The sequence below is a fragment of the Cyclopterus lumpus genome, chromosome 24, assembly GCF_009769545.1.
Source record: "Cyclopterus lumpus isolate fCycLum1 chromosome 24, fCycLum1.pri, whole genome shotgun sequence".
Taxonomy (NCBI): domain Eukaryota; kingdom Metazoa; phylum Chordata; class Actinopteri; order Perciformes; family Cyclopteridae; genus Cyclopterus; species Cyclopterus lumpus.
Genome location: NC_046989.1, coordinates 16278610 through 16303350, shown reverse-complemented (window position 1 = coordinate 16303350; position 24741 = coordinate 16278610). Strand labels below are relative to the sequence as shown.

Genomic DNA, 24741 nt, shown 5'->3' with positions numbered 1-24741 from the left:
TATGTTGTAGTCCTGACTGTGTACCCTGCGTATCTCTTTGTATTATGTACCTGTTGTGGGTTATTTTAACTTCCCCGACCCCCCCAATCAGTCCTTACGCAGAATATCTTCTGTGTTTGCGGGGAAACATGGCTTCATCACCCTCAGAGATCTGTTCCGCTGGGCCGACCGCTACAGGCTGGAGGAGCAGACGGACACCTGTCAGGACTGGCTGCAGCATCTTGCCGATGACGGTGAGGCTCCGACAGACGTGTCTGTGAAGTCGCTAACCGACACCAGTGTTCCATCGGAATCCTTCAATATCGTTTTTGTCATCGTCTTCTTCAGGGTACATGCTGCTGGCAGGGCGCGTGAGGAAGCCGGAGGAAGAGGCAACCATCCTGTCGATCCTGGAGAAGCACTTCAAGAGGAGAGTGAACCCCGAAAACCTGTTCTCCCAAAAGCAGGTCACCAGCCAGTTCAGTAAGTGCAACATAAAAACACAGATCTGACTTATAATAATACCTGGGCTTTGGTATTGGCTTCTATAGAGTACTGGTCCACTACCCCTCTTTAATTAATAAGCAGTGGGGAAGTGACTGGGATTATCTTTATGTGTAAGGCAACAACAGGCTTGATGTAAACATTGCTTTCCTAACAAAATCTTCTCCAGAACACTATTAAAAGTTTGGCTCAATAATGCAGGATGTTGTCGCGTTCAAAATGTCTCTACTGACTAATTTATCAGAGTGGGAAATCGATGTGAGACCATGAAACATATGAAAATTGAAGTCGGTCTTCCTTAAGTTAAAAGTTAAATTGATAAGAAATAAAAAAAGCGCCATTCCTGATTTTAACACAAAAGTAAATTGAGAGGAAGACTGTCTGTCAAACTCCATATTTCTTTAGGTTGCTTGTAAAATCTTTCAAATGTCCATTTAAAGGGTAAAAAGAAAGTGTCGCTGTAGACTTACAGTAAATTATTCAATTGAAAAGTCTGATGAAAGAATGGCGCCATCTAGCTCGTCTCATGTTGGCTCTTCGTTCTGATTGGCAGGCCCCTTCATCGACAGCATCGCCGGAGTCCCGGAGGAGTTTCGCCATGTGGTGTGGACGTACAGCATGAGAAGGCTGGCAGTGTTGGTCGGACGGGCGCTTCGATTCGGCGAGTCTGTCCTGCTTGTAGGGGACACTGGGTGAGATTTGAATCTGTCTATGAGAGGATCAGAGTAAAATGGACGCTGCAATTTTCAGCCATGGCTCCGGGGATGCCACGGTTGTCCCAACTGGACGGATCAAGATCAGATTTTGTACATTTATACATTCGTGGATCCAAAACTTTGGGTTCTTAGAACACTGGTCGTCTATTGACCTTTTTCTCTAGTGCCACCTGTTGCCTGTTAACTTGCTGCATGTGCGACTATTTTAATCTTGCTCACATTTTTCTTTCTTCCTTTTCCTTCCCCAGATGCGGAAAGACTACAATCTGCCAGCTGTTTGCTGCCTTGGCTGGACAGAAGTTTTTCGCAGTCAACTGTCACCTCCACATGGAGACGTCTGACTTCCTGGGAGGCCTGCGACCCGTCCGGCACACGCATCAGGTACTGACGAGGCGGCGCTGGGTGGAAATGTAAACGGCAGCGAGAGCGCAAGATGCATAACAAAATCATCTTATTATTCCTGAAACTGGTTTTCATGCGAGTTGAAACACAATATCATTGAAATCATATAGAATTTAGCAAGAATATATCTAATTTACGTTAGTTAAATTCCATATTGCATTTATGTCTCAACCTGAAGTTGATTCGAGTCATGATGAAAAGGCAAATCTATAAAATATCCTTGTGCGTGTGTAGACGGATGGGGAGGACTGCAGGCTGTTTCAGTGGCATGACGGCCCCTTGGTGCGGGCCATGAAGGAGGGAGGAGTATTTCTCATGGATGAGATCTCCCTGGCAGACGACTCGGTGCTTGAGAGACTCAACAGGTAGACACACACACACACACACAACCACAACAAACAACACCAGTAACAACCACACACACAGAGGTTTAAATTCCTCCAGGATGAGACTTTCAAGTAATTATTATTTATATGGGACTCGAGAGTTATCCAGTCCTGGGATCTGCTCTGATGAACAGTACTTTCACAATAGAAAATAAATGTGCTATACGGAGGTAGCTTTAGTAGAAGACATTTAGAAACTGTATTATCGTGTGTAGTTTTTGTTGAATGACATATCTCAGCCATCCAGTTCACACGTGATGGTGGATCCGTCCTCATGAGGGAAACCCGCTTAAATCTAATAAAAGCACCTGGCACCCCGTTTACGGCCGCATACAGGTGGATAACATGACCGTGTGTTGTGTTTTCCCGTCAGCGTTCTAGAGACGGAGAAGTCCCTCGTGCTGGCAGAGAAGGGCAGCGGGGAAAACGACGACGTGGAGCTGATCGGAGCGGTCGCAGGTTTCCGTCTGGTTGCCACCATGAATCCCGGAGGAGACTTTGGCAAGAAGGAGGTAGATTTAAAAAAAACAGTAGCAGCAGAACTGCTCACGGTAGAATGTTTGTCCTTCGTGGTTTAACCAACCCGAACTGTACGAAGTCTGACCTTTCTTTTTCTTTTTGCGTGTCTGTTTTCCAACAGCTCTCTCCTGCCCTCAGGAACCGGTTCACAGAGATCTGGTGTCCGCAGAGCAACAGCCGCGGTGACCTGGTTCAGATCATCCAACACAACCTGCGCGCCGGCCTTACACTCGATGGTAAACTAGCTCGGAGACACAGTTACAGTTTGTTTTTTGTTTTGTTTATATATATATATACTTGCATGTTCCAAATACAACTGAAATAGTCCACAAACTTGTACATAACCATTATTACATCATTGGTGCATCATAATTATAGATGTTGTTGGGCCTGCATTGGATCATGCAAAAATAATGGCGGTACTTAAATCTGTTTTCATCATAATAGACATTGAATGTTTTTGGTTATGGAATACTAAGCTATTTGGCAGTTGATATCAATTGAATTCTAAGCTCAACAACGAGGCATAAAATCTGAGCATCGGTAACACCGCCATAAAGTTCAAAGTCATTGGCGTCTCTCTAAATTCATGCATCATAATGGAGGCTTTAAACTAGAGGGCCTCAGTCTCATTAACTACATCTCAAACTGCATCTCAGAGCAAATTATCCAGAACAGTTACCCACATCAACGAAAGGGTTACTCATGCGATTCCTTTTGTTCTCAAACGCAGGCGGCGACATCGCCGAGCTGATGCTGGACTTCATCGAGTGGCTGACCCAGCAGGACTTCGGGCGCCGCTGCATTCTGAGTGTCCGAGACATCCTGTCGTGGGTCTACTTCCTCAACACCGTGTGCGAACGGGACGAGGACGGCTTCATGACCATGGGGGCCCTGGAGGAGGACGAGGAAGCGGAGTGGAACCTCCGACTGGACACCGTCACCGCCTTCATCCACGCCGCGTGTCTGGTCTACGTCGACGGCATCGGCTCCGGTGAGCTGACGGCTCGTTTTCCTTTAGTTCCACCGAGACTCTGTCTTTCCAAATGATGTGTTTTTAAGAAAGGTGACCCGAGAATCCATTTTCTTGCAGGGACCACCGCCTCCTGTGCGGACAGCGCCATCTTGGCGCGCCGTCTGTGCCTGGGCTATCTGCAGCAGCGGCTGAGTAAGATCATTAAGCTGGATCAAGAGATGCTGGACGCCCTGAGAGTCTATGACAGCAGCCTGTCGCGGGAACCTCAGTGGGGCGAAGACTTCTTCGGCATTGACCCCTTCTACATTGCTTTAGGTACAAAGTCCATGTACATTACAGCTACATCTACATCTACTGGCGTATGCCCCGCCTACATCCGTCTAGAAAATGTCCAACTCCTTTTTTTTCCTGTTACCCAGGGCCTCAGACTGAGAGCCGTGACCTGTCAGACTACGCCATTGCAGCGGGCACGACCGCCGTGAATGCCCAGAGGCTCCTGCGGGCGCTAAAGCTGCAGAGGCCCGTGCTGCTGGAGGGCTCACCTGGTGTGGGAAAAACCAGTCTGGTGGCAGCGCTGGCAAAAGCTTCGGGCAACAAACTGGTCAGAATCAACTTGTCAGAGCAAACGGTAACACTTCTTTTTTTTTTCTTTTTTTTTTTTTTAACATGAATAATGCTCAGAAGTTCCCCCAGTTGTGCTCAGAAATGAACTGATGCTGATGATGTGTGCTCTCTGGCAGGATGTGACTGATTTGTTTGGAACTGATCTCCCTGTGGAGGGAGGAAAGGGAGGAGAGTTTGCGTGGCGCGACGGCCCCCTTTTGGCTGCTTTGAAGGCAGGCCACTGGGTTGTCCTGGACGAGGTGAGGTCACACGGCTTGGAGCCTGGCGAAGACAAATTGTAATCGGATGACGTTGATATAATCTGCAATATTAAACTGGCTTGTTCCTCACACTGACAGCTGAACCTGGCCTCTCAGTCGGTGTTGGAGGGTCTGAACGCCTGCTTTGATCACCGGGCAGAGATCTACATCCCTGAACTAGGGATGAGCTTCCAGGTCCAGCAGGAGAAGACCAAGATCTTTGGCTGCCAGAACCCCTTCACTCAAGGTGGCGGTCGTAAAGGACTGCCCAAATCCTTCCTCAACAGATTCACTCAGGTGAGGGCCGGTCGGGAGCATTGTGCAAACCTTTTATACACTTACACCTTAATGGAGCCCATATATTTGTGTTGCAATGCAATGGTTTCGTCCTCCCAGACCTCTTGAACAGGAAACAAAATGTTATCACTGAGCAAAGCAATCGCTTTCTGGAAATCTGACTTACCCTTGTGTCTCCAGGTGTTTGTGGACCAACTCACGAGCAAAGACATGGAGTTCATCGGAGACGCCATTTTCACCAGCATCGAGAAGGAAATCATTGCTAAAATGGTGGAGTTCAGTAACAAGGTAAGCGTTTCTTGTCTGACTGCTGATTGAGAGACTGCCTCTGCTCTGCCAACTGAGATACAAAATACAATCTGCGAGTCTGGACACAGGACCCCTTTTTTTTTGTCCTGTCCGACAGCTTGTCCAGGAGGTGTGTGTGGAGCGGCAGTGGGGTCAGAAAGGAAGCCCCTGGGAGTTCAACCTGCGGGACATGTTCCGCTGGTGTCAGCTGATGCAGGCCGACCAGTCCCCAGGATTCTTCAACCCAGGCCAGCATGTAGCCTTGGTGTATGCCGACAGGATGAGAGCAGAGGCTGACAAGGCTCAGGTACAATATTCTTTGATTGGTACCTCTCATGAGTCCGCGAGAAACTTTATTAGTATATCATAATAAAGTTCAAGGATTGATGTCTATTCAGATAATGTTGTTTCCTTAAGTTCAGTCTCATATTTCAGTTTTTAATTATTGTATTGATCTTACTGTTGCGCTTTCACACAAGATTTGTATTTTACAAAACCTCCGAAAGTTATTGAGGATGTGTTTTTTAAACAGTTGTTTCGTTAGGGAGAGCACGCCATGTACGGCTCTTGGGAAAGGAAACAGGGGAGTCCTTTTAAGGGGTACATTTATACAATTATAAATAAATACAGTCTAATATTATGTAATTACATTTTTATGCAAGCATGAGTAGATTCATGAGTAGATTCACACAAAAAGAAAAAAGGACATCCTTCTTGTGGTCCGTTAAGAGCCTGTATTTGAGCAAATTAGCGACCACCCTCGGCTTTCTTTGTGTCGTTACCGACGTATGGAAAGTATTTCTCCACTGTCCAGTCTGTAAAGCCCCTCCTCTTCCACACAGGTTCTCTCCGTGTTCAGGAAGGTGTTTGGTGAGGACTTTGAGCCTTACAGCGGCTCCAGACAGTTCCACATCACTCCACTCAACTTGCAGGTTTGTCAAAACTACAGAACCTCTTACTACTTTTTTTTGTTTGTTTTTTTCCCAAAGCGAATGTTTTAAATTGTACAAACGATGAGGATTTCTTCTCCCGTGGGTCGCCCCTGTAGGTGGGGTTCTCCGTCCTGCAGCGCAGCGGAGGAGCCCCTGTGGCTTTGGACCCCCTGCTGTCCATCACACACCAGGCGCTGCGGCCCCTGGAGTCCCTGATGAAGTGTGTGGAGATGGGCTGGATGACCATACTGGTTGGCCCCACGGCCAGCGGAAAGACCAGCCTGGCGAGACTGCTGGCGCTGCTGACAGGACACCGCCTCAGGGTCATGGCCATGAACAGCGCCATGGACACCACAGAGCTGCTGGGAGGCTTCGAACAGGTAACCAGGAACCCCCGTGTGTCTGGCTCGCACTGCCTTTTTTATTGTCTTGAAGCATCCGACCGTGTCACTGCACTTTTTTTTTTCTTTTTCTCATTCCAGGTTGATATCATGCGGCCATGGCAACAAGTGCTGGAGAGCGTGGACCACATAGTCGCCATGGTAATAAGGCGTGGCCTGATGTCGCTGGATGTCGGCATCCAGGACACGGAGTTCCTGCTGCAGACGTGGGGTCTGTTCTGCCACTGGCTGAAGGAGGAAGGGCTGCAAAGAACCGGGGGGACCATCAGCTCGGAGGCCCTGAACAAGCTGGAGGTCATCATCCTCCTCCTGCAGAAGCTCAACACCAAGCTCAAAGTGTTCACTGGTAAATAGCCAAGTAGAGTCTAAAAAATTGGTTTAGTTGTCTCGCAAGTATAAGAATGTGCTGTAACTCGCTTGTGTTCGTCCTCCAGACATGTCCAAACTGCAGATGGACTTCACGCTGCTGAAGGAGCGTCTGGCTCAGCTGGAGGACGGCTGGACAAACGGAGGCTTCGAGTGGCTGGACGGTATGCTGGTCCAGGCCCTGCAGGCTGGGGACTGGCTGCTCATGGACAATGTCAACTTCTGCAGGTGAGCTATTGAAGTATTTGTATATAATTACAAAAAAATCATTATGCCCAAACTGTGACGCGAGCTGTAGATGAAGAGAAATCCTAAGATCAGCAACTAATACACTTTTGGAGGTTAAAATATTTCGAAATAATTCCACTGATCAAGTATTATTTGCTTAGCGCTTCTGTGCTGGATCGCCTCAATGCTCTGCTGGAGCCCGGTGGATCACTCACCATTAACGAACGCGGCGTCATAGACGGGAAGACCCCCAAAATCACCCCGCATCCCAACTTCAGGTAGTACGCAATATTAGAGCCTGTATACTTCTTGTTGAAGCCTTTTTAAATATGTGCATGCTCAGCTGTGCTCGGGGTCTGTTGCAGGTTGTTCATGACCATGGACCCGGCGCATGGGGAACTCTCCAGAGCCATGAGAAACAGAGGGGTGGAGGTGTACATCCCGGGAGAGCACGAGGGGTCCTGCTGGGACACGCTAGACCTGAAGACCCTGCTTCACTCCGCGGGGGTGACCGGGGACTGCGTGTGTGATCTGCTGATTCAAATACATAAAACCATCAAATCTGCCATTTGGGGTAAGCGCTGAAGGGTGACAACAAATACCTGTGCTACCAGTCAATCTGCAGAATTGCTAAAAAAACAACAACTGGCCTCTACCTTTTCAGATTCCCCGGCCTCGTCGGTGGCCTCCCTGCTCCATGCCGCGACCCTGCTGTCCTGCCAGCTGCAGCGGGGTATCGATTTGCCCAGCGCCCTGCAGCATGCCTGTGGGGAGGCCTACTCGCTCTGCCAGCGCACCGCCGCCAGCCAAAAGGTAAACGCCAATGCTTTACCCAACTGTAATGTCTCACTAGCATTCTATAAAAGGCACTCGAAGTAGGATTTGTTAGTTACGGATCGTAAATGCACAGAAGAATGAAGGAATTCTTTTTTTTTTGGAAAGTTTTTCGGAATATTTTGATTTACAAAATATGCATTTACACCCCGGTCCGTCAAATCCTAAATCCAAATGCTTTTCACTTCTCCTCCTCCTTCAAAACATCTAGTGAGCACGACCATGCTCCCCAAGGAATGAATAAACATTAGTGTTCTGTTATCTCCTTCCAGCGGGCCCAACAGGTGATAGAGCATCACTTGGCCATCCTGGACACAGAGGACTGGGGCAGTGGGCTGCTGTGTGCTGGAGTTTGGCCTGATGGCTTCCCGTCCGCCCTCCTCTCCACGGAGGATTCCTGCTTCTCTGCCGTCCTCCGAGACGGACAGGTCCTCTCATTTTGCCTGAACACCCTCAGCATGCAGGGCAAACGGTAAGGATAGCGACGACACGAGAAGTGCAACAGAAAGCTAAAGATGTACCTGAAGATGATGCACTTAATGTACCTAAAGTAGCAGTTGAAACCAAATTAATGTGTACATTTTTAAAAAAATGTTTTGGGAAATTTAATAATCAGTCCAAGAACTAAAAGGAGTTCAAATGAAGTAAGTTGAAGTGTGGTGGATAACTTTACTTGCAATGTCAGCTAAAGCATAACTGTGAAAAGTGAAAGGAGTTATCAAGCGTAATTACTGACGAGAGATGAAAAGATAAAAGTCGTAGTTTTTGGCCTCCGTTGATGTGCATGCGCTGAAAGCAGTTTGGCTGTCTGGAACGGAACAGTTAAGATGCCAGTTGTAAAGAAGAAAAACAATTGCTCAAAATTGTATCGTCCACAGGAACCGTCCACTGAGTCTGAGTGACCTGCAGAGGGCGTTGCAGAGCAGTGGTGTCCATGAAGGGCTGATGTTCTCTGGAGGAGTGGTGGATCTGGCGGACGGAGACACACTGAGGCTGATCCCCACAGCAGTCAGACTGCTCACAGAGAGAGCCTCTCATGGAGACTGGATCCTCCGCAGCAGCTGGCTCTCTCACCTCGGGAAGAGCTACAAATATGCCCCCGGTTTGTGACTACACACGCACACACACACACACATACACACACACACGCACACACACTCAGAAGGGCAGTGGTTTCATTCTCTAAAAGTAAGATATTCATGTGCGACGATAGATTTCAAGGTACAATTTAAATATTGGAGACATAGACATCACTGACCAGTAATCTCTAGAAATATAGGTGCTAACTAGAACCATACAGGTTTCTTTGGCTTGTCCCCATAGGAGAACCGTCTTGGGACCTTTTAAAGAGGATTCTGCCTCTGTGGGTGCTAACAAGAACCCCCCCGCCAGAAGGTTCTACCAAGAACCCCTTTTATGATGATGTTGCGCAATGCAACCCACAACAGTCATGGCGCACAGTCTCAGTTTCAGGGGACGGACACATGGGGTGGGAGGATCTTTTAACACCCATGCTTTCAACACTCCTCGAAGACCTTTTTTCCCCAAAAATGGTTCTTTGTATGAAAAGGGTTTTTAATGGAGCCCTTAATCTTTCAAAGAAACCTTGGAGGGGAAACTGATTTCTCAAATGACATGTTATTTCTGGTGAAATATAATAGTTTTAAAACTACTACTACTGTTTATTTACATAAAGATATGTTGAACAATACACATATTGAGTGTATTGTTATATGTACAAGTAGTGCATATTGTGTGATTTTTTTGCCAAAATTAAAATGGGTGTGGTTCTTGACTCTTCCAGATCCGGCTCTGGTCCAGGTGGAGGCAGGAAACCGGGCTCTGAAGGCTGTGTTTGGTAGCAAACTGGCTGCCAAGGGCAAGTCACTTGCAGAGCTGCTCCAGCCTCACAGCACAGGTAAACTCTTTAGACTTCTAAGGTAGTACAGGTCATTAAGGTAAAGCAATGTTCATAACAATGAATAACAAGGTATTTAGTGAATACGCTGTGACTGTTGATATGATTTAGTTCACAATATGGAGTTAATGGCTTAGCCGTGATGGAAGGAGAATATATCAAATGCACTGTTTTCACTGCTGTACGTTCTACGCCTTTCCATCAGGCATTTGACTTAAGTTCCCACGACAGGAATATGAGACAATAAGCCCCTCGGCACCGACATGCAAAAGGCCTCACTTACATAAGTGTTTCTCCGGCTTAATAGTTACTACGCCTCTTTTTCTCATTGTTTTTGTGTCTTTTTGTAGTTATTGTCTCCTTGTGGTCATCCTGAGTCTCCTTGGACTTTCTTTGTGTCTAATTGTTGCTATTTTAGTCTCAGTGGTTGTTTAACCTTCAGTGGTTGTTGTTTTTGGACTCTTTGCTGCTATTTTGCATCTCTTTGATAATGTTTTGGTCCCTTTGTAGTTATTTTGAGTCTCTTCTTGGTTGGTGTGTTGGGGGGCTAGGGGCCCACGTAGGCCCGTTCAGCAATCCATCCGGGAATGACTCCACATACTGCTGCCAATCTCCACGGCGTTTGAACCGCTCTCTCTCTGTCACTTTGCCAGACGAATACAGGATTCTGGTGGACATGCGGTGGAACAAGCAGTATCTGGATATTTTGGCCAACAAGTGCAATTTTGAGGACGAGGAAAGATACATGGAGTTTCTGGAGGCACTGAACGCCGTTGCAAACAGGTACGCCGAGAGGTTGCCCGTCAAGTGTTTGAAAGATTGCTACAGTCGAAAAAGTCAGTGGAAGGATAACGAATCAAAACGGTGCTAAGAATTAGAAGCGCGATACTGAGTTTGGTTTCTAAAATGTCACGACGTGTATGAAACAACCTTGACTTTTGTTTGTGTGTGTTTTGTTAGGATCGTTCTGATGACGGACAGGGAGGAGAGGTCTGTCATCTGCACCTGTGCTATCAACCTGTCGGCTCAGAACTGCGCCCTGAGAATAGCCACGGCCTTCAGCAAAGGTACGGGATTCAACAGCCGCCTGTAAAAGAAAAAATACATGTTTCCTCCTGAGGTACACTGCATGCGGCGTAGTATGTAACTCAGTTTGTGCAACGTGCACTTTTCTCCCCACACAGGGACTGTGGACATTGGTCACCTTCCCCACCCAGTGCTGATGCACCTGCGGACCTTCTTTGACCTGTGGGACTCGTTCACCCTGCAGGCGGTGCAGAGCGGACAGCCCTACATCTCAGATCACATCATGTTTGAGGTGTCAGAACCTACTCTCTTTATTACTGTGTCACTTTACAGACACAATTGTTCTATTTTCTTTTGTTCACACTTAGTCCACACCTTAGCATTTAGTACATTTAGTGCTGTACAACACAACTTTGTCAGGCAATGTAAATCTTCACTTCACAAATTCTACAGCTTGTATCGGGTGGATAAGAACTAAATGGAAGGTAAAATAATAATAATAAGTCCGCCTCCTGGGTAAAATCTGAAAATAAATCACGAAGGAAGTCTTCAAATCTTCACAAAATGTAAACGCCCTTGGTCGAGCTTCGCTCATGGCACTCTACCTGTCGCCTGTGTTTAGATCCTGCAGCTGCTGCAGTGGCTCGATCGTTTCTGGGACATGTGCAGCACCCTGTCGGCTGACTCACAGGGCATCGCCGTGCTGTCGCTGCACTGGCAGTGGGTGCAGAAACACCTCATCCTGCGACTGCCCCAGCTGCTGCTGGGAGAGACTGATGGCGCATTTGAGTAAGCACTTTTCACTTGCTTTATTTATTTCCATTTGCTCTCACATTTCAGAGATGGTATGACGATGCAATAGGACTTTCTTTGAAGAGTTGTATTTGATATATTACTAATATGCTACAATTGTGTTACAGGATATATATATATATATATATATATATATATATATATATGTCTACAGTTAATATATTTGACTGACTAACACCTGTGACTGCTGTGCTCCAGAGGTCAACAGGAGCTGCAGGCGGTCTCAGCAGCCATCCAGACTGTTCTGTCCACCCCCGTGTCTGTGGCCTCGGCTCTGAAGGGCATCCAGAAAACCCTCGGGAAAGCTCTGCCATTTAAGGTCTGGAGACCCTTCATCAGCTCTGCTTTACTGGGATTTGCAGATATTTACTCTCAGTAGTAGTCTTTCCTATGGTCTTTCTGCCTTGTCTAATATGGTTGTCCAACCCCCAAACAAAGAGTATTTAAAAGCCAGTCTAGTGTAATCTCTGCATCTGAATTACTTCACAAACTAAACCATATGTGCCTTCTCCTCCAGTTGGAGTCGGTGGCTGAGTGTGCGTCTCGGCTTCGGCTACTGAGCAAAGCTCTGGATGTCAGCGATCTAAGGCTGGATGGCACCACAGGTCCATGGAGGCAGGAGCTGGTGCGACTGCAGGGCGCCGGGCTCGGGCTGGACATCAAAGAGAGTCTCCTGGAGGCCTGGGGCCTTGTTCTGCTGGCCAACAACCAGCTGGATCCACAGAAGTCTGGTGAGGTGTACCCGCAACGCTGGTGTGTCTGTAGGGCCTGAGAATAGCGACAGTCAGTGTTGTCAGTGGGTTGTTTGGCAGCTGCGTCCCGAGTCCAGCACGAGATATCTCAACAGTGATGGGATAGTTGATGGATGGACTGAAGATAAGCCATCATCTAATTGGCACCTAATTTGCCTGTCATGCTCCCATCAGGATAAACCCACGTTTCACATCTTTACATCTTTAGCCCCACTGCTGTTCTGGCTCTGAGCAAAACCTAAATCATCACGGTATTGTTCATTAAGTGGGGTGTCATAAACATTGCTGCGTGCACAGGACATGCTCATGTGCTGTTGAACCTTGTTTTGTCACCTAAAGAGAAAACGGCAGCTTGATTATTAAATGGTCTCTGTGTGAATGTTACACCACCAGGAGTGTTGGAGAGGTTGGTGTTGAGCGTGGAGCAGCAGCAGCGTCAGATGACCTCCAGAGGGCTGCTGGAGATGTGCTCCTTGCCTGAGGGCGAGGAGCCGTGGGAAGGAGTCCACCTGGCCAGAGAGGAGCTGCAGCAGCTCACCCGTAGGGCTCAGCTCTGGCCCCTGATGGAGGAATTGGCTGTACTCAACCAGCTGCGACTCAGCACTGACCTGCTGCACCTGGCTCTCTCTCCTGGGTAAAATGCTACGTCTTCCTCAACAAAGCACAAACAATTAATGCGGACTGATGTTGAAACAATTGACAGGCTGCGTAGTGAATTCTTCCCCGTTGATTTGCAGCGACCAGGAGGCGGAGGACAGCTTACGTCGAGAACTCTCCAGACACCTGCGCTACTGCCTGCAGTCGACACCGATGAACGTCAGTCAGCTCCAACCGCTCTGGTTCCTGCTCAGCAGTGACAGGGTCAGTAGACCAAGGAATATAAAACAGGAACCAAAATTACACAATATCAATAGAAAAAAAGAGACAGTCCCACAGTTGAGTTTAACATGTATATGAAGTATTAGCCCAAATTTGCAGCTTAAATTTAGGAAAGTCAGATTTGGGTACAGCCCTATTTGCTGTGATCCAATATGTGATCCAATCTTCTAACGGTACACTCCTAATTGTGCAATAGAACCAGTTATTCACGAGTGTCCTGGTGGACCGAAGGGCCAAAGACGCTAACCATGTAATCGTCTTGGTTTTCGGTCAGCTCTCCGCTGTGTATTATCATATAAAATGCTTCAAAGATGCAAAATGTAACTCATTATTCCCCATGAATCTTTTTTTTTTTTTAGCCGGCCGAGGAGCTGCAGTTTGTTTGGTGTGAGTTGCTATCGGAGGCTCTGGGTGCCCTGTGGACTAGCAGTGTGACCTCAGACCCCAACCTCTGGCTGAAATGGGACCCGCTGAGTCCCAAGACCAAGCCATCTCTAAAGCCGCACCACGGAGCAGACAACGTGGTACTCACCTAAACAGCCTCTTGTTGATGTCACTGTGTTTATCTCAGAGATCTCCTGCAGGTTTAATACAGATCCATGTTGTCTTTAGGGACCAGCCTTGCTGAGTAAAGCAGTGTGGTCAAGTTGCATGCTGGGAGTGCTGTGCAGCAGTGAGACCGAAGGTCGGTGGGAACCATCAGGGACGGCTCTCCTCTCCCTCTCCCATGTCACCCTGGGGGAGTGGAAGGAGAGGATCCAGCAGCTGCAGGACGTGTCTGCTGTGTTGTGGGATAATATGGCCCTCCCTGCACTGGCTGAGTTCAGGTAAATTTAAACATGAAAAGAAAATTGTCTTCAAAAGCATTTACAATTTTTTGGGGTTTACTAATCACACCGATTACTTTTCCAGAGGCACAGACTTTAGGCTCCAGGGCGCGGTCCTGCGTCGCCAACTTCAGAGCATGGCTGACCTCCTGCCTCCCAGTCTGCAGGAGGGCTACATGGAGAGCTGCGAGAGCCTGGTGGAGGACCCCGACCCTCTGATAGCTGCCCAGGAGATCCAGACCGTCTTCAGAGACTTCATGCCGCCCAATCTGCTCCCTAACGGCCTGGTTGAGGCCTGCATCACCTGCCTGCAGCAGTATGTCCAAAGCAAGGTCCAAGGCTCTAACCAACTGGCCCGATCTGGAGTGTTCTGGGTCAACATGGGCCTGCTGCAGATCAAAGTGTGGACACCACAGACTATCTTTGATCCAGCTGTGAAGAGGGCCTACAAACTCAACTACTTACAGCAGGAGGTCGGTTTCTATTGATTTTTTTATTTTCTCACAAACATTTATATTAAATGTAATCATCTTCACAACATAGCTATTAATTAATCCAAGGCATGTATTGTGAAAAACTTTTCCAGTATTACATATTCCTTTGGGACGGTAGTCACTAGAAGGTGGTTCAAACCCAGATAATACTTTGGCCTGATGATGGGACGGGCATGTGTCCCTCTGTGTCTATTCCAGCTGGCTCTGCTGCAGGAGGAGTGGAGAGGTCGCAGCCTGTCGTCTCAGCTGGTGACCGGGGCAGAGCTGGAGGAGAGCAGCACCACGGACGGCTTCCAGCATCCTCGAATCAGGTCAGTACCAGTAACAGGTTCTCACCATGTGATATTATAACTGAGAACCTCTGGCCGGATCCAAGTAAAAAATCACCACAAAGTCTCAGTGGGACCGGCGAAGGGTCGGATTTGCTCATGCGCATTCACGACCGGGGAATGGAAATTAATAATCGATTCCAAATTATACAACTACAGTGCACCATGTTTCTTTCAATGTAAATGTGTCACGGTAGTAATGTATGGAGACAGACTTCTGAAATGTGTTTTAATCTTGTGTATCTGACTTGTTTGCAGGTACCTGTGGATCCGTATGCAGCAGGTGAAGGATCAGATAGCTGAGCTCTCCAGAAAGCAGGCATGTCGCCCCCATGAACCGCAGTACGGTCGCCTCTTCCAGGACCTGCAGCACTACCTGTGCAGCATCGGCCAGGCGACGGCTGTGGAAACCCTGCTGTCCCACCTGCTCAAGGCCCTGCAGGGCTCTTCCTCCTCCAAGTCCAGGTCTGCAGTCCAGGTCCTGCTGAAAGAGGAGGCTGTGTGGCAGAACTCCCAGCAGCGCTTCTGCCAGAGGCTGCTGGAGGATTACCCCATGTACCCCGACGTGGTTGGGCCGGTGCGGACAGCCATCCTCCAGCTCCGGCACGGGATGCGGCTGGTGGCCTCCCAGGTGGCCGCCTCGCTCACGCCTGTGCCCGGTCTGCCCAAGTTGGTTTCCTGCCTGCTGGCCTTCCCCTCCCTGTCCCCCAGCCTGCCATCCTACCTGGCCCGAGCGGACTTCCTCTGCTCCAGGGCTTGCGCAGACAGTCTGCGCTGCCTGGCAAAGCTCCTGCCCCAGCAGCAGGACCCCAAGCACGTGGTCCCACAGTCCTCCACGCTTCTCCTGAACTCCCTGCTGTATGTGCAGTGTCACACCCTGTCCACAGGAGAGTTCAGCCCCGAGTCACGCAGCCTCTTCAGACACATCTGTCAGGTCAGCGCTTCAAGTTCACACCGAGATAGATTGGATATCTGGGTTAACGTTTAAAGAATTCAAATTGTTCAACCTTTGCGAAATTGAATTTGTGTTGTTGCTGACTTTTCAGGCCCTGGTGAACGAGTGGGATGACCAGGAGAGACAAAAGAGAGAGCGAGAGCAGATGGAGGCCAGTCTTTACCGCAACCGCAGTCGACAGCACGGCTCAGGACTGACTGAGGACGAGCAGGAGGAGAGGGACTTCAGACGCCAGTTCCCCCAGTTCAACAAGGTATTCACAAAGACGCTGGTCAGATCCTGGTGAAGCTTCAACAGACTGGCCATTTCTCCTAAATGTTTTATCTCGGAAACAACCCGTTTTGATTATGATGTTGAATGAAAGATGCCAGCTGTCAGTTTTTATCATTTAGATGACGAGAGGCATTGCAGCCCCTTGTTTCCTTAACAAAGTTGTATTCAAAAAGCATGCACCATTCCATCCATTATCCGAACTGCTTATCCTATTCAGGTTTGTGGGGACATCAGATGACATTGGGCGAAGGCAGTGTACACCCTGGACAGGTCGCCAGTTTATTGCGCATATAAAGACAGACAGACAACCATTCACGCTTACAATCACACCTACGGGCAATTTAGAGTATCCCGTTAACCCATAAGTTGTGGGAGGAAGCCGGAGATCCCAGGGGGGAACCCACGTTGCGACGGGGAATGATCCGGACGCCCAACCCGGAATCGGGACCCCTCTTGCTGTGAGGTGACTTAGCCGGCTTGCTTTTTAAATTATTTAGATGGAGCTATCGACCCTAATTCTATTTGGCGACTGTGGGTCAGTGGTTAGCAGGTCCGTCTTTCAATCAGAGGGTTGGCGGTTCAATCCCCGCCCTAGTCGATGTGTCCTTGAGCAAGACACTTAACCCTGAATTGTTCCCTGTAGCTGTGTCTACAGTGTATGAATGTAACATGATTGTAAGTCGCTTTGGATAAAAGCGTCAGCTAAATTACATGTATTGTATTGTATTGTATTTCCCAAAATGCAGCAACACACCACGTTGTTTTGCATTAATAGGCTGATATTACCTGCCCCTGTGAGAACGCTACTATTATATCAATCATGATCAAAGGTCATCACTACCATTAAGATTCACCCTCTAGTTAGCGTTCATATCCAAAGCAAATTTCATGAGATTTGGCACGAAGCCAGATGTCTTAATTTAGACCAATGGACAATCAGTCTCAACAAGAAACATTGAAAGGTCTCTGTTCATACTTCATCAGGACTTTGCAGACATCATGACCCAGCCAACTCTAGAGGGCCCAGCAGACTTGGGACTAAAGGAGGAGGAAGAGAACATCCAGGAGGAGTCCAGCGAGAGCAGCTTCCTGTCTCCGGCTGTCATGAACACAGTGGTCCAGGTTCATCAGCGCCTCTGTCTGGGATACGCCCAATCACTGTGGTACCAGAGCACGAGACCAGCCGATCACAGCAGAGAACACGTCAAAGCCCTTGTCTCCTCCTATCAGATTGCTTCCCCTGTGATGTCGCGCTTCTATCATCTCATTGGTTAGTGTTTGTTGTCTGTCGTTATACAACAGGAACACATTTTTCATCATTTTCCAGCAGCAAAGCAGAAATATTCTCTTGTAAATGTGGATTATGACCACCTGTGTTTGCCCCTCAGATGCTGAACTGGACCAGCAGCTCACGGGCAGTGAACTGCTGCTCTCCGCCCTCCTCCAGAACACCGTGCAGGGCTTGGGCGGCCCTGAAGTTCTTTCAGTCGCCCCAGAAGGACCTTATGACTTCTACCAGCAGCCCAACATGAGCGAGGCCCGCCTCTGTCTTCCTGTCCTGGAGCAGCTGAGTGTGGCAGCGAAGCAGAGACTGGAGGAATGGCCAGAGCACCCAGCTCTCATACAGGTCAGTTACCCTTTCTTTTTACATCAAGGGCTTGTGGTACGTTAGCGCATAGGAATTCAGTGTCTTGATGAAAGAAATGCAACAGGGTGCAAGGTCTCTTGATGGACAAGCGTTGGTTATTCCCAGGATCAAACCTGTGACATTTTCCAACCTTTTTTAAAAAAAAAAAGCTGAGCCACATAAAGTTTATTAAAACCAACTGTGGTATCTTGCATCTTTAAAGGCAAAATAAGTTTACTTTGTTGTGTTGGAGTATTGATGACAAACTCAAATCACTGACCATAACCCACGATGTCCATCTACAAGTGCAAAACTACATGATCTCTACACAGCTTAGAAAAATCAGTGCATAACATTCCATGTGACCGGTCTGGTCCTGTGGCCTGTCGACAACGTGCTGCTATGTTCTATATCGTTTATTCTGTCTCTGTGTGTTGTTTTCCAGCTGACTGTGGTCGTGGAGAGGATTATGTCTTTCAGTCTGGCCAGTCCACTGGCCAAGTTCCTCAACGGGCTGGAGATCCTGCTCAGTAAAGCACAGGTGAGCTCTGTTTGCAAGATTCCTCGGGTGCCACGTGTAATCGCATTAGTGAGCGCCCCCTAGTGTTAATGCATTTAATTAACGAGAAAATAAATCGGTACCCGTCTGCTCTCTGCCTTTTCCTATCAGGAGTGGGAGAATAACGCCAGCCGGTCAGTCTCTCTGCGGAAGGAATTGGAACCCATCACCCAGCAGATTATTCAGTGGCGCAAACTGGAGCTCAAGTAAGACACAAAGGGGGCTTGAATCAGCATCTTCTGTCATGTTTTGATGCTTTCAGTTACGAGATGAGAGTCCTCAGCTTGTCCTGTGTTGTTCTCAGCTGCAATACAACGCCATGACAAGTATGTGATTGTGTCCTCTCCCGTCGTCTCTCACGTGCTAGTTGCTGGTCGAGCAGTCTGGACAACGCGGTGAAGCGGCACACTGAGAAATCTACCAAACACTGGTTCTCCATCTACCAGCTGGTAGAGCGATATCTGGAGGAGCAAAAGACGGATGCTAACACGGGTACATGCACAGCGGCTTTGGGTGGGCGTCGATTCACTTCAATGACCGACTGACGATACAAACATTTTAGATGACAGTTGTTTCTGACAATTAACCAAGCAGCTAATTGTATAGCAAAACAAATAATCACACCATTGACTGCTAAGACTCTCTGTTGTCTCCCCATTGCTGCCCTCTCCAGGTGAGGAGGTGGAGCGCCTCTCACTGTCCTCGGTGTCCTCAACCCTTTATGCCTTTATGGAGGGCTCCACCCTGGGAGAGTTCAACACCCGCCTAGGCATGCTGCTGACCTTCCACTGCCACCTCCTGCTGATCCCCAACCAGCCAGAACAAGGTCAGCCATCCCCACTCTATACAAGTCTATCTTAATTCAATACGTACTGGCCGTGAGGTAATCCTTTATTTTTGAATAAGGTTGACTCTTATCAAAGCCAAGCTTTAACCTGTATATCGCCGTCGTGACAAGCAACCGGCAAAAGGATGCAATAGTGAGGGTCAGTGGTCAAGCAAACAGTCCACAGTGTCAGGCATTTGTTTGTATAAAAGAACAGCAGTTTGTCAACCAATCAAATCCTGATAGGCTGTGTCAATATTGACAATTGTATCGATCCGTTGACCCGACAACGGAAACCAGACATCACTGATTGGATTTCAACTCAAATCAACATTGTGATGGAAAATACCATCTCATCTCTTCAGTCATTTTAAAAATACATTTGACCTATGTATAGCCAAACGTATCCTATAGTTACAGGTCGATACACGGTCGAGTTTTTCTTTTTTCTTTTTGCCTGTGAGAGAGGATGCACTATTCTCGTGGGGGGATGACCACTTAACGCTTCCCTTGTTATACAGAGTCATTGTCCAGCCTGTTGTGGAACCTGCACAAATACTACAGTCAGTTCTCTGACGCCATCCAGACCAGGATCGGGCAGCTCAGACAGCCCATCGAGAAGGAGCTCAAGGTTTATATCGCTGTCTTTTCTACGTCGCGTACAAATACTCTGAAACCTTGTCTACACGGGTCAGAGTAACACAGTGCGTGCCCATTTTTTGTCCCCAGGACTTTGTCAAGATCTCCAAGTGGAACGATGTCAGTTTCTGGTCCATCAAACAGTCGGTGGAGAAGACGCATCGGTAAATTATCACTGTGAATACTTTGTGCAATTACTTTTTGTATGCCCCGCCACTGACATTGCTCTCTGTATTCTTTTTCCTCAGGACTCTCTTCAAGTTTGTCAAGAAGTTCCAGGAGGCTATGAATGGTCCGAGTGTACCCTCTCTGGTGGAACAGGGAAGCAGCGCCAGCTTGGACAGCGTGGACGCCAACCCAGAGGAAACGCCCATCCATCGGGTTCACAGGGCACTGAAGAGCAGCCTGCCTGGGAAGGGCAGAGATCTGCAGGTACAAGTGTTTTCATTGTTATCCATTATTGTGAAATCGCTTTTCCTTTTAATCAAACTATTGTTTATGGTGATGAATAATAAGTGAATAACTTAAGCTAAACTGGGCATTTCAGCAGGAGGGTCCAGAAGAAGGAGTTGATGCTTCATCTCTTCAGGGACGTCTGCCTGTGCTGTCCAGGAAGATGAAGAAACTGTGCGTCCAGCTGCTGAAGAAACACCCGGTGCCTGAGCTGGCTGAAGACCTGGACTACTTCACTGGTAAGAATCCCACTTGTAAACAAGAAACATCAAAATCTAATGGACAGACTGACTGTATGTTATGAGGAGAGAGAAAGAGGAGCAGAAGGTCTCTGTAGATACCATAGACTTTATATAAGAAAGGGGGTCACGGAACTGTTTTCAGCCTTTTGCTTGGGCAAGAGAAATGTTAAGAAAGCAATCCTGTGCTTTTATTTTGAAGGCGATTTTTGTGAGTGCTGTCTGTTCACACTCCTTAATACTCTCGTTCACACCATAAGTGAAGCGAATTTCTGCAATGCTTTACTGGCATGAGTTTACCCGCCAGACTATTTGTGATCCTTCTCTTCATTCGCGCTAGACACGCCGGAGAGGAGGCGTGGCTAGGCACATTTTTCACGTCACGCTATTAATTCCTCCCGACTCAGATGTCAGTGTTACACCTCAGGTTGAAGTGAGTCCTGGTGCTTTGCATTTTCTTCAAAGCACAATGTTGTTCAGTATTTACCTACTGATAAGGTAATCAGAAGAAAAGTTAATTTTGTATCCTTTTTGAATTTGCGGTGTTGGTTGTCATAGATTCAGTGAGTAAGTATTCTCAGCTAAAGTTACATAATTTGGGTCTTTTCTTCCCAGTGGTTGGACCTTTTTTTCATGTTTGTGCATGAAAGCACTGTTGACTGCAATAAAAAGGCTGAAGTTACTGAATGGTTATGTATGTTGTAATACCTCTTGTTCTTTAAGATGCACTTTTGGGATTTTAATTCTGATGCAATGCCCTGAGTGTTAATCCAGTGTTCTTTTCTTGCCCCTTCTTTCCAGGCGAGGTCATCAGCAACCTTCGGGACCTGCAGAACCTCAACATCGACACGTCAGCAGAGAAAGAAAAGCAGAAAGCTGAGGTCAAGCACATCCTGCAGCAGAAGCAGAGAGCTTTGTCAGATCTGTTCAAGATGCTCACAGGAATTGGTGAGTTTTCCTCTCTGATTTGAAGGCGTCATAGTAATTTAAGACTCGGAGGGGGGGAGGGGGGCAAAGACTGTCTTCAAACCTCTCTATATCATTCTCCCATTTAGGTCTTTCGTACCGTAAAGGTCTGACGTGGAACAGGACAGTTGACCCAGAGCAAACACTCTGTATGCAGCCGCTGGAGATGAGCACCGCTCTTTCTGCAGTCAGGAACCAGGAGCCGGCCGAGAGCATGTAAATACAAGTTGTTCATAGATGCACCAACAGCTGAGTGGCATTGTGTTCCTTTTTGTTTAACTACTGCCAGGTCTACTCTAGATTGTGTATTCTGCGCTCTCTTATACACTTTCTCTGCGTTCGTGGTGTTGCAGGTTGTTTACAGAGTTGCTGACGGCATGGGATGGATGTCAGAAGTACTTTTACCGTTCATGGGCCAGGAGAACAACCATGCAGACTGCTCTTCAGCAAGCCGCCAAGGTCAGACACCGATACTGATAACAACTTACTGAACAGAACAGCTTGTTGTATTTACCACTCTTACAGCCGTCTGTCTGAACGGTATGACGTTGGAGGGAGAAGAAGTCCAATCTAAATTGTTTCTCTACTGTGTTAATGACATAAGAACAGAGGAAAAAAACGGGAAACAAGTTTCTTTTTAATTCTATTCAAGTCATAAACTCAGCGAGTGGATCAACTAAATATTTTGCCTCTCCGGGCTTCCGTAGGTTCCAGATGTAAATCTTAGCATCTGTGTACGTTGGCTCTGTGGTTTGATGCTTGTGTGTGTGTGTGTGTTACCGTTTGGTTGTAGGAGCTGGGTCTGGGCAACATAGAGCGCTGTCGAGGTTTCTCCTCTCACCTCTTCAAGCTGCTCCTCAAACAGAGGCAACGACTGGCCAAGCTCACTGAGCAGTGGGTCCATCTCAGGTCAGTCTGCTGCCACACGACTATGTGTATGAGGCACCGTGTGGAGAAAGGGTTTGACTTCAGAAGTGGTTGTATGATCGTATTTCCATAAGGTCTTCCCCTGGATGTTCAACTGGCATTATTTTAGAAGACTGAATGAAAACATCTGGATTTTGAAAGTTGGATAAGAGGTTTATTTATTATTATTTTTATAATAATAAATTTGGGGGACATGTGCCCTCATCTCTGGGGGAAATTAGGCCTTTAGTATGGAACAATAATATAAATGCTTCTGATGTAATTTTACATTTTATGAAGCCATAGATGGCCTGCAGCTAGAATGTACCCAATAGCTTTAAGTTGAGGCGATCCACAATGTGTTGCTGTGCTGTTAAATACTCTAGCCTGACCTATTGTCTCACCACTCTCAGGTGGCTAACAGACGGCGTCCAGGCCATCAAGGCCCACCTCCAGAGCAACAGTGAGGACGCAGGCTGTGCCCTCCCGCCCCAGGCCTCTCTCCAAGGTTGGGTCAGCAGAGGCCAGGCGCTGGCTGCCCAGTGCACCACCCTCTTGCAGCAGCTGGCCTGGCTGTTGCAGTGCTGTCCGGAGGACCTGCAGCAGAAAGAGGTGACCAGCAGCTGCAGGCAGAACACCTTGAGGTGTCCGTCCCCGCTGGCAGCGCATCGCCAACCCCCCGGCTGCCTAATCCGGAGGGGGGACGGCGCCTGGTGCCAGCTCAACCAGCGCATGAACGAACTGTTGAAGCAGACACAGAGCCTGAAGGCGGAGCTGGACAATGTGGCGCAGCAGAACTCCGAGAGGGCGCTTCACACGTGGTAAAACATAATCACCCGAAGGGTTTATCTGAAATCTGGTGTAGGAGTGACAGAAGCGGCCTAAAACAACTCTGTTATTTTCCACAGGAACCATTTTGCCACGTGCTGCTCGGCCTTCGACCAGCTGGGAGCTGTAGCGGCTCAGATGCCCAGCATGGAGCAGCTCTTCACCCCGGCCCTGTGCATCGGCGGCGCGGACAACCACCCGGCCATCACCCGGAGCCTGCAGTATGTCAGAGGACAGGTGGAGGCTAGCATCACCGAGTTCACCACCTGGAAGACCCAGCTGCTCTCCCTGGGACACCAGCACTCAGGTGAATGCAACGAGCCGAATGCTACCGTTCCTTTTTAAGTTTTAATAACCGACATCTCGCTCACAGACATGACAAACTGGACTGTGCAGTGAGAAGAAATCCCATTTAGAACCACGAGTCCACAGTTCCTCTGCTTATCTCCCCCTCCTCACAGATCAGCAAGCCGCCTTCTGTACCGAGTTCTCTGCTGAGCTGGAGACGAGCATCAACACGGTGCTGTGTGCTGTCCAGACGCTGGTGAAGCGGAGGGAGACGGAGCAACAAAAGCAAAAGGAGCAGCAGCGTGGAGAGAAAGGTGAGAACGATGCGGTCGGGGAGCTGTGCAGACGTTCATCTGCCAGCCCAAACTTTCCCCGCCAGCTTTGACCTGTTGCCAAATGGGTGTAAGAACTTTTCTTACATCAAATTCTGAGCCTTCTCGTCAGCATGGTGCATGACGTTATATCTGTCGCACATTGAGCATCGAGTGTTGATAAATGCATCAATGTAAGACTGAGGCCGTCTGAACATGGCTGCTATTAGCATCTTCCAAAGTCACCGTGATTACTTGTTTTGTGAAGGAGACAAAGTCGACCCAGTCATGTTAAAACATCTCAATGTTGGTGGTAGTGATGCCGTTTGCTGATTCATATGGCTTTTCAGTTGCTTAGCTCAAGTAGTGAGGTGTGATCCACACAAGCTACATGTCCCCATTTTATATTAAAAGTGATGACTTTTGAAGTTGGTTCAATGTAAACTTCCTTTCATTCATAAATGGTAGGTTACCAAACGTTGTTGACAACTTATTATAAATGACAAAGTGTTCTTAAAATGTTCTCAAAAGCTGATGAATTCGAATGTCGTGTTTTTGATGTCATGTGAAGTTTCAGAGGGTGCTGAGGCGGATGCAGAGGCGAAAGAGCCAAAGGCGGAGGAGGAGCCCGTGGAGGACCTGCTGAAGCCCGGCCACCTGACTCTGCTCCTGGAGGAGGGGCTGGCAGCTGAGGTGGAGGCTCTGTGTGTGGGAGATGTTAGTGGCGGGCTGGAGAGGCTGCTGAGCCACCTGAGGACACACCGAGACTCCAGTCAGCCACCACAGCTCCAGGTACCAAGAACAGCTGCTCACGTGACCTCTAGAATACTTTACTGTCCAGCTGCATTTCAGAAGGAGCCAGTGACGGGTTTGATTCATATAGTCCATTCTTAATGTTCATTCTTGTCCTAACTAATCCACACTTGTATGCTCATATGATGTTAGCCAGGTAAAACTTGCTTCTCCAAACACACCTACAAAATTAATTTCCTAGATGACTTTTTGAACTTTATTTTGAAATTTTAAAAAAGCAATGCGAGTCAGGAGTTGAAACCATGATCATCTGATCAACATTGTAAAGAAAACCACAAATTATATTGCGTGACAAATTTCTTTGTGGAAACCATCTGAGATAAATGACT

At 47.9% G+C, this 24741-nt stretch overlaps 1 protein-coding gene across 3 annotated transcripts in view; it reads left to right on the top strand.

The window, feature by feature from the left end:
- mdn1 (midasin AAA ATPase 1) overlaps positions 1-24741 on the top strand; it is a 51428-nt gene that overhangs the window by 15850 nt on the left and 10837 nt on the right. Inside the window, exons 27-82 of one of the 3 annotated variants that reach the window (XM_034527580.1) lie at positions 92-233; positions 328-462; positions 1037-1175; positions 1448-1580; positions 1836-1966; positions 2361-2499; positions 2628-2742; positions 3240-3500; positions 3600-3797; positions 3902-4110; positions 4223-4345; positions 4445-4642; positions 4823-4930; positions 5049-5237; positions 5773-5862; positions 5979-6242; positions 6345-6609; positions 6698-6857; positions 7019-7135; positions 7223-7431; positions 7522-7670; positions 7964-8163; positions 8570-8793; positions 9496-9609; positions 10263-10392; positions 10570-10676; positions 10794-10927; positions 11258-11424; positions 11647-11767; positions 11966-12179; positions 12594-12834; positions 12938-13061; positions 13439-13603; positions 13692-13906; positions 13992-14379; positions 14599-14711; positions 14988-15663; positions 15776-15937; positions 16942-17227; positions 17346-17584; positions 18030-18125; positions 18255-18349; positions 18511-18635; positions 18817-18969; positions 19491-19600; positions 19699-19772; positions 19857-20040; positions 20156-20300; positions 21102-21248; positions 21356-21482; positions 21620-21725; positions 22060-22175; positions 22586-22993; positions 23081-23307; positions 23462-23602; positions 24171-24391. In XM_034527580.1, coding sequence (XP_034383471.1) covers positions 92-233; positions 328-462; positions 1037-1175; positions 1448-1580; positions 1836-1966; positions 2361-2499; positions 2628-2742; positions 3240-3500; positions 3600-3797; positions 3902-4110; positions 4223-4345; positions 4445-4642; positions 4823-4930; positions 5049-5237; positions 5773-5862; positions 5979-6242; positions 6345-6609; positions 6698-6857; positions 7019-7135; positions 7223-7431; positions 7522-7670; positions 7964-8163; positions 8570-8793; positions 9496-9609; positions 10263-10392; positions 10570-10676; positions 10794-10927; positions 11258-11424; positions 11647-11767; positions 11966-12179; positions 12594-12834; positions 12938-13061; positions 13439-13603; positions 13692-13906; positions 13992-14379; positions 14599-14711; positions 14988-15663; positions 15776-15937; positions 16942-17227; positions 17346-17584; positions 18030-18125; positions 18255-18349; positions 18511-18635; positions 18817-18969; positions 19491-19600; positions 19699-19772; positions 19857-20040; positions 20156-20300; positions 21102-21248; positions 21356-21482; positions 21620-21725; positions 22060-22175; positions 22586-22993; positions 23081-23307; positions 23462-23602; positions 24171-24391 — 9969 coding nt within the window. Of the gene's footprint in view, positions 1-91; positions 234-327; positions 463-1036; positions 1176-1447; positions 1581-1835; positions 1967-2360; positions 2500-2627; positions 2743-3239; positions 3501-3599; positions 3798-3901; positions 4111-4222; positions 4346-4444; positions 4643-4822; positions 4931-5048; positions 5238-5772; positions 5863-5978; positions 6243-6344; positions 6610-6697; positions 6858-7018; positions 7136-7222; positions 7432-7521; positions 7671-7963; positions 8164-8569; positions 8794-9495; positions 9610-10262; positions 10393-10569; positions 10677-10793; positions 10928-11257; positions 11425-11646; positions 11768-11965; positions 12180-12593; positions 12835-12937; positions 13062-13438; positions 13604-13691; positions 13907-13991; positions 14380-14598; positions 14712-14987; positions 15664-15775; positions 15938-16941; positions 17228-17345; positions 17585-18029; positions 18126-18254; positions 18350-18510; positions 18657-18816; positions 18970-19490; positions 19601-19698; positions 19773-19856; positions 20041-20155; positions 20301-21101; positions 21249-21355; positions 21483-21619; positions 21726-22059; positions 22176-22585; positions 22994-23080; positions 23308-23461; positions 23603-24170; positions 24392-24741 lie in introns of all 3 variants that reach the window. The other 2 variants (XM_034527579.1, XM_034527578.1) reach the window with 2 other exon arrangements.